Source organism: Camelus bactrianus, chromosome 32, assembly GCF_048773025.1.
Source record: "Camelus bactrianus isolate YW-2024 breed Bactrian camel chromosome 32, ASM4877302v1, whole genome shotgun sequence".
NCBI lineage: Eukaryota > Metazoa > Chordata > Mammalia > Artiodactyla > Camelidae > Camelus > Camelus bactrianus.
The window spans coordinates 5726162-5738399 of NC_133570.1; the positions used below are offsets into that span (position 1 = coordinate 5726162).

At 52.1% G+C, this 12238-nt stretch overlaps 1 protein-coding gene across 3 annotated transcripts in view; it reads left to right on the forward strand.

The window, feature by feature from the left end:
- Positions 1–9904, forward strand: part of ABCB9 (ATP binding cassette subfamily B member 9) — a 34639-nt gene extending 24735 nt beyond the window's left edge. For all 3 annotated transcript variants that reach the window (XM_045506462.2, XM_074356162.1, XM_074356160.1), the window contains exons 7-12: positions 70–198; positions 2057–2245; positions 2727–2900; positions 5013–5172; positions 6466–6602; positions 8681–9904. In XM_045506462.2, the coding sequence (XP_045362418.2) occupies positions 70–198; positions 2057–2245; positions 2727–2900; positions 5013–5172; positions 6466–6602; positions 8681–8941 (1050 nt within the window). In that variant the 3' untranslated portion in view covers positions 8942–9904. The remainder of the gene's footprint in view (positions 1–69; positions 199–2056; positions 2246–2726; positions 2901–5012; positions 5173–6465; positions 6603–8680) is intronic.
- Positions 9905–12238: the final 2334 nt, after the last annotated feature.

A 12238-nucleotide genomic window follows, 5' to 3' on the forward strand; every position in this document is an offset into this window, starting at 1 on the left:
GAGGGGTTAGACGGGGCGGTCTGAGCCAGGGCCCCCGTGACTCAGATCCCCCTTCCCTCTGCCCTTCAGATCACGCTGCTGGTGGTCCAGGTCAGCATCCTCTACTACGGGGGCCACCTCGTCATCTCGGGGCAGATGACCAGCGGCAATCTCATTTCCTTCATTATCTACGAGTTTGTCCTGGGCGACTGTATGGAGGTGAGGGGCCTGGCTGGAGGACAGGGGTCCTGGGAGAAGGGAGAGCTGTGGGAGGCGGACTTAAGTGGGGGTGCTCCGGGGCCCACGGGGCATGGCGTTTCTTTCTGAAATTGGTGGGGAAGAGAAGGTAACGATACCAATACTGAGGCCACTATTAACAAGCGACGGGGGATCCCTTACAGAGCAGAGTGGCAGCCGCAAGGGTTACCTCAGGTCGCCCTGGGAGCACCACGCGAGATCTCCGGCCCCCACTTCTCAGAAAAAGAAACTGAGGCTCAGAGCTTAAACGACTTGCCCACCACATTTGTGGGGGAACTGAGTTCAAAGCCAGATGGTCTGACTTTATTTTAGCCCACTTTAAAGAGTAGCTCCATGGATTAAAAAGGAAAAAAAAAGGATTATTTAAAATAGATTATGTCCTAACTTGGCTTCCCGCACCAGCACGCGCGCTGGCTGAGGCCGCCAGCAGTCCCTGCTGGCGGGTGCTCGGAGTGGAGTGGCGGTGTTAATCCCCTGTCCGCCTCCCGCCCCCCACAAAGCCCTCGGCGGGGAGGGGCGGGCAGCCGCAGCTGCAGGTGGCACTTTGCATTTGCTCCACTGGTCCGCACAGTGTCATTTGAGTCAGCACCTAGGAGCCCATGCTTCAGAAACACCCTTACCGGTGGGCACAGACGAGAGTCCCAGGATGTTCAGTGCATGTTTGTTAATCGTGAAAAGTTAAAACAAATGCCCATCAAGCTGGGGTTGGGTGAATACGGTGCACCTGCATTCCAGGAACGGTACGTCTGTGCTGTGAAAACGAGGCAGCAGCCAGAGAGATGCGGCAGAGCTGTGCGCTCTGGCGTGGAGAGAACCCCAGGACACACTGTTAGTGAAAAAGCTGGTCCCTAATCCCCGAGTCATAGGGTTGTTCTGATCCCATTTGTGGGGTGTTTTTCAATCTCAAAATTATTTAATTATATATGCGCATTTATTTGTAAATGGACAGAGGAAGGACTGGAAAGATACAGTCCTGAGATAACTGGGGCCACCTCTGGGATGAGGCAGGAAGGCCAACTTCTACACAGCACTTGTATCTCAATATGAATAATTATAGCTGGATATTAACAATAACAGCTGTAGCTGTGGCCTATCGAGGGCTTACTGTGTGCCGGGCACTATCTTCACAGAAATGTGACTAGTATTAATCAGGGTAGTACCCCCGTTTCATTAACTAGGACACACAGTCACAGCTTGTAAGGGCCTAAACTTGGGAGCCAGACATGCCTGGGTTCTGGGCCCAGCTCTGCCACTTCCCTGCTGTGTGACCTGGGGGAAGTTACTTAAGCTCTCTGTGCCTCCATTTCCTCATCACCCAAAAGGAGATATAGAATGTACCTCGTAACATATACAAGGTCCTCAGTGAAATGAGCCATTTGGTGTATGTTTTTACCCAAGGAGGTGTACAGTACACATTAAGAGCCATATTTTAAATTGAAATTTTAAAATTCGGTGGCAGCTGAAAGAGGAAGGTTCATTCCTGTTTGGCCACATTCCGGCTGGTTCATTTAACTTCTCTGCGCCTCCGTTTCCTCCTCTGGGGGCAGGGCGGGGTGGGTAGGGGTGACAATAGCTACTCTGCTGGACGATGGTGAGGTTTAGCTGTGACACAATTGGCATCAGTCCTTGTTATTGCTGTCCTCATGTTCGTCATGATCTGCTGTACTAGCAGGTGGGGCTCCAGCAGCCTCCTGCGGGGCCCCCAGAACGGCTGTGTGTTCTTGCTCTCTCTGCACCCCTCTTCATCTCTCTGGCACGGGGGGTGGTCCCAGGGTTGGGGTGTCATTGGAACAGGGACATATGTCTACTCCCCCCGCAGTCTGTGGGCTCCGTCTATAGTGGCCTGATGCAAGGAGTGGGGGCTGCAGAGAAGGTGTTCGAGTTCATTGACCGGCAGCCAACCATGGTGCATGACGGGAACTTGGCCCCTGACCACCTGGAGGGCCGGGTGGACTTTGAAAATGTGACCTTCAGCTACCGCACTCGGCCCCACACTCAAGTCTTGCAGGTGAGAAGGGGCTCGAGGCCCACCCAAATCACCCTTTCCCTTACCCTGTCTCTTGTGCACAGGCCAGAACAGTGCAGCTGGGAACACAAAAGGCAGAGCCCTTCTCCTCCTGGAGTTTGGGCTCTAACTGGGGAGGACAGATCATTAACAAAAGGATTCCAGGATAACTGCTAGGAAGGCAATAAATCAGGGTAGTGTGATGGGGTAGTCTGCAGAGATGGTATTAGCAGTCAAGGAGGGCTTCTCAGAGGAGGTGGCATTTGATCTGAGACCTAAACAAGGAACAGGAGCCAGCCAGGTGGCTCTCTGCAGAAAGAACATTCCAGGCAAAAGAAACAAGTATAAAAGTGCTGCCAAATCCTGGAAAGGGGATCATTCCAGGGGACCAGCAATGGGGCAGGCTGGGAAGGGTGCCCACCTGCGTCTGAGGCCAGAGCCCCTGAGCCAGCGGCCCCACACCGTGTCTGCATGTTCCTTGCAGAATGTCTCCTTCAGCCTGTCCCCAGGAAAGGTGACTGCGCTCGTGGGGCCGTCGGGCAGTGGGAAGAGCTCCTGCGTCAACATCCTGGAAAACTTCTACCCGCTGGAGGGGGGCCGCGTGCTGCTGGACGGGAAGCCCATCAGCGCCTATGACCACAAGTACTTGCACCGAGTGGTACGTGGGTGGGCCTTTCCTTGTCTAACCTTCTCTCCCGGGGGGTCTAACGCGGATGCAGACAACAGTGCTCAGGATACACATGCAGTTCATGTAACACCATCCAGGTCAAGAAATAGAACATTCCAGCACTCCAGAAGCCCCCCACATAGCCCCTCATTTCCCCCCAAGAAGCAACGTCTCACGTGACTTTTATGATTATCATTTTCTTGCTTTTCTTTTGTTTTACCATCTCTGTGTGCCTCCCCAGACAGCACAGCTGTGTTTCGCTGGTTCTGAACTTCACCTGGAGGGAATCATAAAGTGTGTATCTTCTGTGTCTTGCCTCCTTCCACTCGACATTGTTTGTGAGTTTTTCAGGTTGAGGCTGCGTTTGTAGTTCATCCACTTTCATTGCTGGAAGATAATCCACTGTGTAAACACGTCACAGTCTATTTACACATTCTGTTCTTGATGGATATTTGGGTTGTTTCCTGTTTTTTACTGCTACCAACAATACTGACATGGATAATTTTGTCCATGTTTCCCAGTGCACACGGGTGGGTATGTCCTCCCAGAGTAAATGCATATCCTCAACTTTAGCAGTAGCCATTAAGGTGGTTTACTTTTTTTTTTTAATTTAACTTTACACTCCCAGATGAGAGTTCCAATTGTCCTACATTTATCTCCAGTACTTAAAGGAGGCTATTCATGACCATACAGTTTTTGGTAATCCTCTCAGAAAAGTAGACCCACCACCTGATCTTGTGCTGGCATAAGAGCAGGGATGCCCTGGATGGTTGTTCAGGTTGCATACTATACAAGAAACACCAACTATTAAGCAGGCACCATGTACATCATCAACATACATTAAGTTATATGACAGCCTGAGAGTTGGCACAGAGATTCCAGAACTCCCGGCCAAATTGTAGGTGCTGGTGGAGGCCACACATTGTGAAATCTTCCCACCCGTGTATATACAACCAAGAGAAGATGTGGAGAAGTGGCCCCAGATCTGCCACCACCAGGCTGCTGCCCACTCAAGTTCTGGAAGTGGCCCCTGGACACAGCTGTTTGGCTTTGCAGTAGTTAACACGCTCAGGCATTTAGTCTTCTCCGACAGTTAATGTTGTCAGCCCTGATCCTGTATTTAGAGTTGAATATTTATAGAGGTCCTTCACTGAGGTCTTTTTGCATTTTCCCGTTGACTAAAGATATGAAGTCCCTTTTCATATGTTTGTGGCCATTTGGATTTCCTTTTGTGAATACACTCTCTTTAAGTTTAAATTTTTAATTTTCATAAACCCAAAACAGTAAAACTCAACAATCTAATAACCACATTCCCATATATTCAGAGAATTTTATAACAAAGACATGAGAATTCCCCTCCTCCTCACCTTCTGAGTTCTACCCCATGACAGGAACCAGTGTTAGCAGTTCAGTCAATATCCTCTCAAACCTGTTTCCTGAACATATCTATATATAAAGGCACATATTCTTTTTTTTAAAGAAGTCTAGAATTGTGATATATACATTGCAGTTTGATTGTATGGGTACACTGTAATCATTTAACCAATCCTCAATTTATAGACAACTAGGTTTTATATTTTTTCCTTTTTCACCACTTACAGTGTTGCAATGATATCCTCTGACTACATGCAAATTCCTGAAACTGGGACCGTGGGACAACAGCTCCTTTAAATTGTTCTCTTAAAGGGAGGGAGTACCAGCCTGGGAGGTCTTTGTGGGCTGGGGCCTGCCTCCCGGCACGAACAAACTCCTTCTCAGAGTTACACTCCGTGCTGTTTTTCTGTCTCTGCTTCCGGGGCAGGGGCAGGGGCAGCGGGGTGAGCTCTGTCCGGGAGGTCAGGGAGCTTGGCTTAGCCCAGAGCAGACGGCAGGCTTAGTGGAGTGGGCCCCAGTTTGTCGGGGAGGCTGAGGGTTTGTGTGGCAAGTGGACTCCACTGTTTGGAAAGAAGAGAGGCAGCTGGATGTGGCAGCTGGGCGCAGGCCCCGATCAGATTTCTGACCTGAGGCCCCTGGCGTCAGCCAGGCCCGGGGCTGGTGAGCTCCAGGTGACAGCTGGACAGAGACGTTCCGGGCCTCTCATGCCTCCTCCTCCCTCCTCCGCAGATCTCCCTGGTGAGCCAGGAGCCGGTGCTGTTCGCCCGCTCCATCACAGACAACATCTCCTATGGCCTGCCCACCGTGCCCTTCGAGATGGTGGTGGAGGCCGCACAGAAGGCGAATGCCCACGGCTTCATCACGGAGCTCCAGGACGGCTACAACACAGGTACAGAGCCCGGGGCATGGCCTCCCCCGGGCCCGAAGGTCCACCCCCAGGGACCCAGCCTCTGAGTCACGTGTTGCCCTCTGCCAGCTGCTCTTACTACTTCAGGCGAAATTCACACAACACAAACCTAACTATTTCATAGTGAACAATTCAGTGGCATTTAGTACATTCACAGTACTTACAACCACCACCTCTATTTAGTTCCAAAACATTATTATTTAAAATAATATATGTATTCTATTAACTATAGTTGCTTAACTTTATAGAAGTAAAATAATTTCATTTAATAAATTGAACAATATATTAATTTACATATTTTATTTAATATATTTTAAAATTTTCACTCTTGGCAACTGGGTTATTCACATAGTTCAAAACTAAAAAATATAATATTAATTTTTAAAAATAATAAATTTTTTAAAAACTAAAAAAATACATAACAATATCCAGTGAGAAGTTTTCTTTCATCCGAGTCTTCACTGCCAGCTTCTTCCCACCCCCACTAAAACTTCTTTCATTCATTTCTGACATATCCTTTTGGAGTTTCTTTATGCAAATATGAATGTATTTTTATTCCTTCCTGCCCTTTTACAGAAAAAAAACCCAGCACCTTATATTCTGCACCTGACTTTTTAAAGTGATCTTTCCACACTGATACCTAAAAAGCTGCTTTTTTAACCACTGCATAGTATTCTATTGTGTGGCTTTATAATAATTCACTGGAAATTAACTAATTCCCTCAGTTTCCTATTGATGGACATTTGAGTTGGTTTTTCAGTTTTGTGGGGAATTTTTCACAGTAAAAGTGCTGAGTCATGCACAGTACGTTCCTGTGTCCCTGTGCGTGAGAAAGTGAATCTATAGACATTCACAGAGGCAGGTTTGCTGTTCCAAGGGTTGTCCATCTGTAATTGTGATCCGTAAGCTTGCACAGCACAGCCCGACAGAAAGGTGTGTGCACTGCAGCATAGGGACTGCACCAGCTGTACCCCAGGAAGACGAGGGAGTGCCTCTCTCCCCGCAGCCACACCAGCACAGTGTATTATCAAACGTTTGGATTTTTGCCAAATAAGTAAAAATTGACATCTTGGTACCAATTACACATCATCGTAATTTGCACGCCTCTTATGAACAAGGAGGAAGAGCATCCTTTCATGAGTTTTTCAGCCAGTGGCCCTTGTAGCCACACCTTTTCCTGGGGAGCCCAACTCCCATGGCAGCAGGGAAATGGGGAGGAAGGCGCTGCCCCGCCTCACTTCCCGCTCACCTGCCCCTGTGCCTCCACCTGTGCAGAGACGGGGGAGAAGGGTGCCCAGCTGTCGGGGGGCCAGAAGCAGCGAGTGGCCATGGCCCGGGCTCTGGTGCGGAACCCACCTGTCCTCATCCTGGATGAAGCCACCAGTGCCCTGGATGCAGAGAGCGAGTACCTGGTGAGTTGTGCAGGGGCGGGGGATGCTGGAACAGAAATGGCTCCAGGTGGCCAGAGTGCCCCCTCCACCCAGCAGAGGGATGCTGGGAAGAGCTCAGAGTTGGCCACAGGGGCTCTCCCAGGCTGTCAGCTTCCTGGGCAAGGGTGTTCCATGCTGAGGGCAGGGAGCCGAGCAGGCAGAGGAAGCCCGGGGCCTGGTCAGCCTGGCCCAGCCTCCTAGCTCTGGGCAGAGCTGAAGCTGAATGGAACTGGGCTAGGATCAGGAGATGTGGGACATGGATTAGGAGCCCCCTCCTGCAGCTCACAACCTAAGCAAGTCTCTTACCCCCTTGAGTCTCATTTTAAAGGGAGAATAGGGGAGAGGGAAATAGCTCAGTGGTAGAATGTGTGCTTAGCATGCAAGAGATCCTGGGTTCAATCCCCAATACCTCCACTAAAAAAAAAAAAAAAAAAGAAAACTTAAAAAAAAAATAATGAAGGGAGGATGAGGGCATAGGGAGCGGGAGAAAGCCGGGGATCGGGGGAAACTTGTGAAGAGCTGGATGGTGTCAGTGTGAAGCCGGCCAGCAGCGGGCAACACTTGGAGTTAGGATTCTGTCCTCCCACTGGGAAATGCACTGTCCTTCCCGATGACTCCACTTCAAAGGAATGGCGGTCAGGTCCTTATGAAAGACATTCCTGAGTTTTAGGAGATTTGCATATATATCTCCAAGGGACAGAGGAAGGATTTACAGTTACAAGCCCTTTTTGGTAAATGCTCTCAGAAAGGGAGCTCAGGGGCCCGCCGTCACATGTTGGCTGGAACAGTCAATGCTCTCAGCAGTGCCGAGCATTTAGGGGCTGGGGTCATCCTTAGGGATAAGGCCTTGTACCGAAGTCCCGCTGGAGTGTGGCCGTCTTAGTGCAGGGTTTGGATAGGGTCACACAGGCCAGGAAGCTTGCAGCTCACACCAAAAGAGCCAGGGTTGTCAAGCTGAGACCAGAAAGGGAAGGAGCTCCGGGGATCCGGGTAAGAACGTCCCACCCAGGAAGAGGGGCCGCAGGTGCAAAGGCCCCGAGCAGGTCCACAGCCAAGCCCGAAGGTCAGCGCAGCTGGTGGCTGGGGGCCGAGCAGAGTGAAGCAAGGACAGTCATAAGGGACACCAGCTCCTCAGGCCCTAGGAAGGAGTTTGGATTTTGTTTTTCATTAATAGATTTTATCTTTTTTAGACTAGGCTTTAGGTTGAAAGAATATTAAGCAGAAAGTACAGAGAGTTCTGGTATCCCCCCTCATCCCCCCCCCCACCGTGTCATCTGTTACTAACATCTTGCGTTAGCGGTGCCTTTGTTCCGACCAACGGGCCAGTATGAATGCATCATTACTAATTCGGGGCCACAGTTCCCGATAGGGGGTCACTGTTTGTGCCGTGCATTCTAGATTCTGACAAATGCAGAATGTCATGTTCTGCAGAAAAGTTTTACGGCCCTAAAACTTCCCCCAGGAATTTGGATTTTATTCTAAATGGAACAAGAAGCTTCTGGAGGGCTGGGAGCAGGAGTTCAACAAGAACTGATTAAAAATATTAAACCCACATGGGGAATGGAAGGGCGCAGGGCAGGGAAGTTGCAGGCATCCAGGCGAGAAGTAATGATGGCAGCGTTGTACGGAGGGAACAGGACGAGATACCCTGGGAAGCTGGGGTCTGCGATCTTTGCCGTTGGGATGGATTCGGGTGATGAAGGCAGGATGAGGAACTGCAGGTGATGCCTGGTTTGGTCAGCATGAGCTTTGGGGCTAAGGTGAGGCCATTAACCAAGGCCAAAGTTAGAGGAAGGAGCAGGAAGAGAAGACTACCAGGTTGGGGGCCCCTCTGTCACCCTCTGAGTGCTGCCTTGGTGCCAGGCTTGGAGCTCTGTCTCCCGTGGAAGAAAACCCCAGGGAGCAGATCCTGTGCAAGCCCTCGCTTTACACACGAGGACGCCTCAGAGAGGCTGAGCAGCCCTAGGACGTGGGAGATCTGGGAACCAAGCCAGGACCGGGCAGGGCGGCGGGTGGCCGAGGCGGCCTCCCTGTGAGGCGGGCCACTCCTGTTTCCCCAGATCCAGCAGGCCATCCACGGCAACCTGCAGAAGCACACGGTGCTCATCATCGCGCACCGGCTGAGCACGGTGGAGCGGGCGCACCTCATCGTGGTGCTGGACAAGGGCCGCGTGGTGCAGCAGGGCACCCACCAGCAGCTGCTGGCCCAGGGCGGCCTCTATGCCAAGCTGGTGCAGCGCCAGATGCTGGGGCTCGAGCCTGCCTCGGACTACACAGCCGGCCACCCGGAGCCCCCGGGCAACGGCAGCCACAATGCCTGACCTGGGCCCTGCCTCTCCCGGTGGGGCAGAGGCCCCGGCGCCTGCCTGGCAAATGTGCCCTGGGGGGCCCCCCCGCTGCCCTCCAAGCCCAGGCCCACGGTACCGGAGGGCCACCTGCCGTGTCTCACGTGTCACAGCTTCCTGCATCTTGCCCCTGGTTCCCACCCTGTTCCCCCGGCCACCACCCGGCCCCCTGCTGCCATGAGCCAACCCTCCAGGCTGGGCAGTGGAGATGCTGCTGGTCTGTCCATCTGGTCTCCCACGGTTTCTAAGTGAAGGTAGAGCTACCTTTTTAAACCAAGATCTTAACCAGGTTTTTTACTGTTTGGTTTGATGGGCCCCAATCAACTCCTAGATTTCAAAAACATTTTTCTAATTGGGAGTAATGATGGGCAATTCACTGAGAAGTTCTAGAAACTTCAGAGCCGGGAGTGAATGACCCTTCCTAAGGGCCTGGGGGATGTCAGGGGAGAGGTAGGCCTCTACCCTTTGGCCCTGGAGAGAAGGGGCTTTCCTGTCCCAGAAGGGGACACTGGGGAGGAGGCTTCCTGTCTCTCCGTCTTCCCAGTTTTGTGAGTCGGGCCGAGGCGGGGCGGGGAGTGGACGCCTGCCTGCCCACCGCCTCCAAATCTCAGCCAGTCTCACTGTGAACCACTATGAACCTTAACTGGGGGAGTGAGGGGCTGGCCAGGCCTGGCGGAGCCTGGGGTGTCCCCGGCCCAGCACCCCGCTTGACCCTTCACCCTGCCTTGCCCCCGACGCCCCTCCCTCCCCTCCCCCTGCTGGCAGCCCCATCCCCACATCCGCCCCACGCTCTGCTGTTCTGAGGCCCTTTGGATGTTTGGGAGATGCGTTCTCTTCCTTGCCCGGTGGGCGGGACGCTGGCAAAGCCCGGGTCTGGCTTGGCCGGGGGGTGTTGCAAGATGCCGGGAGAACCCGGTCAATAAAGTATACTACCTCTGACCCCTGACCTCTGACCTCTTCCTGAGCTGTCCGCCTCATCGTCTGGTTAGGTTTTTCCATCAGACTAGCTCTCCTCCGGCCCTGCCCGGTGCAGTTGTGGGGAGACTTTGGGCAGTTCAGGGCCTCCCCCCACTGTCCGGGAGCCCCCATCTGTCCCCTTCATGTCCCCACGACCCCCCAGCGCAGACATTCACATCTGTCAGTCTCCACGGGGCTTGTACAGGGTAATAGAGACCTGTCTCCTCTAAATCCCTGGGACTTCTGTGCCTCCCAGGAAAACTGAGACCCAGCAAAAGTCACCTGTCCTTTTCCATCAGGGACAGGACACCCCACACCCACCCCAGCCCCATGGCACCAAGAAATATTACCCACAGAACAGCTCGATCAGATGAGAGGCCTAGGACTGGGTGCGGGGGCCTTCGTGGTGGCTGGTCTTACTTGCTGGACTGTGTGGAGGTCTGGAATGCCAGGACGGGGCTGGGGCAGGGGCCTTACCAGCTGGTAGAGAAGCAGCATTTCAGTATTTAACTACTGGTGCCAACACACTGCATATACTAGCTGCTTGTCAGCCATGTGCCTGTTTTCCTGCCAAATAAACTGAGGCCTGAGACCCAGACTGCAGCCAGCTGGGTCCCCTGTTGCCCTCAGGGGCTTGGACCTGCCCTGAGCATCTTGTCTGTCCAGGACCTTCTGGCTCCCTCCCTGAAGGAGCCATTATGAGCATAAGAACTGGGTCCCACAGCAAGAGTGTGCTTGTGCCCAGGATGGGGTTTCAGGTGGAATCGGAGAGACAGCAGGTGCTTAGCATCTGTCCTCATCTAATCCTCACAACAACGGGTTTTCTCCCCATTTTATTTGTTTTCCTATTAAAAATTGTGCAGTTTCCTTACTGATGCTAAACAGATACAAACCTGAGCAGTCAAAATGTGATTTGTGCCAGAAAGTTGTGACCTCCCCATTTTAAAATTAAGGAATCCAAAGCTCAGAGAGGTTAATTGATTTACCCTATGCCACACAGCCAAGACTCCACAGCCGAGCCCCCAGAAGGAGGGAAGGAAAAGTCGTGGGGCATTATGTGATCTGGTCTCTTTTGCTGTGCTTACCATTCCACAATAAAAGTAAATAAAAATGTTTAAATGCTGTGAAAACTCAGCAAGCTACACAGCTGAGCTAAATTCAGGCAGGAGACATGTTGAGAAAGCTGTAAGTGAGTTCTCCATCTCTCTTCCCCTATCTGGGCCAGGGTGAAGTCCTCAGCAGTAAAAGGGGATGTGTTGCAAGGATGGAAGGAAAGACTGAACCTCCTGCCTGCAAACGTGGGGGGGCCGTCGAGAAGAGGGGCCTGTATTAAATGACCACAAACTGGGTGCCATAAAACAACAGAAACTTACTCTCTCACAGATCGGGAGGCCAGAAGTCCCACATCAGGCGTAGCCATGCTCGCTCTGACGGCTCTGGGAGAGGATCTCTCCTGCCTCTTCCAGCTCGTGCTGGCTCCCAGCGTTCCTTGGCTCATGGCAGCATCCGTCCTGTCTCTGCCTTGGCCATCACATGGTCTGCTCCCCTGTGTGTCTCAAATCTCCCTCTGCCTTTCTCTTATAAGGACACTTGTCATTGGATTTCCGACTGGTGTGATTCTGAATCCCATGTGCAAAAATCCTTTTTCCAAATGCAGTCCCCCTCTCGGGTTCCAAGGATTTAACGTGAATCTCTTGTGGGGGGTACCTTGCAACCTTCATCCACATCACTTTGCATCCCTTGTGCTGCCCTTCCTTGGGGGTCACTGCCCTGAGCACCACCTCAGGACTTCCTGTCTGGTTTTGGAGGGTGGAGGATTAAACACTCAGGGAGTGAGAACAGCCAGGCTTGGGGAAGGCTGGTTGCGACAGGGATTGTGGAACTCAAAGTAGAGGCTATGGGCTGGGCTCGTTTGCTCCCAGGTCCACTTGTCCCTTCATCAATTGGATTCTGATGTCTGGCTGCTGAAAACCCTCCCACAGCAACCAGGGTCATCAAACCCAAACACCTCCCCTTGGCTACAGGGCCTCTGCCTGTCTTTCAGTCTCAAGTCTGACCCTCAGTTGCTCTGCTTCAGCCACATTACCTTTCTTCCTCCTGGTCCTTGGGCAAGCCAAGCTCTTTCTTGCCTCTGAACCTTTGCACAGACTGTTCCTTCTGCCTGACATGCTGTTCCTTCCACTCAGTTCCCAGCTGGTTACTTTTCATTCCTCTCTCAGCTCACATGTCCTCTCCTTCTCAGCAAGTACTGAATGTGGGGTTTCTTGCAGTCACCCCCACTCGGTTATCTTCACAGCACTTGTGACCCCCTGGAAT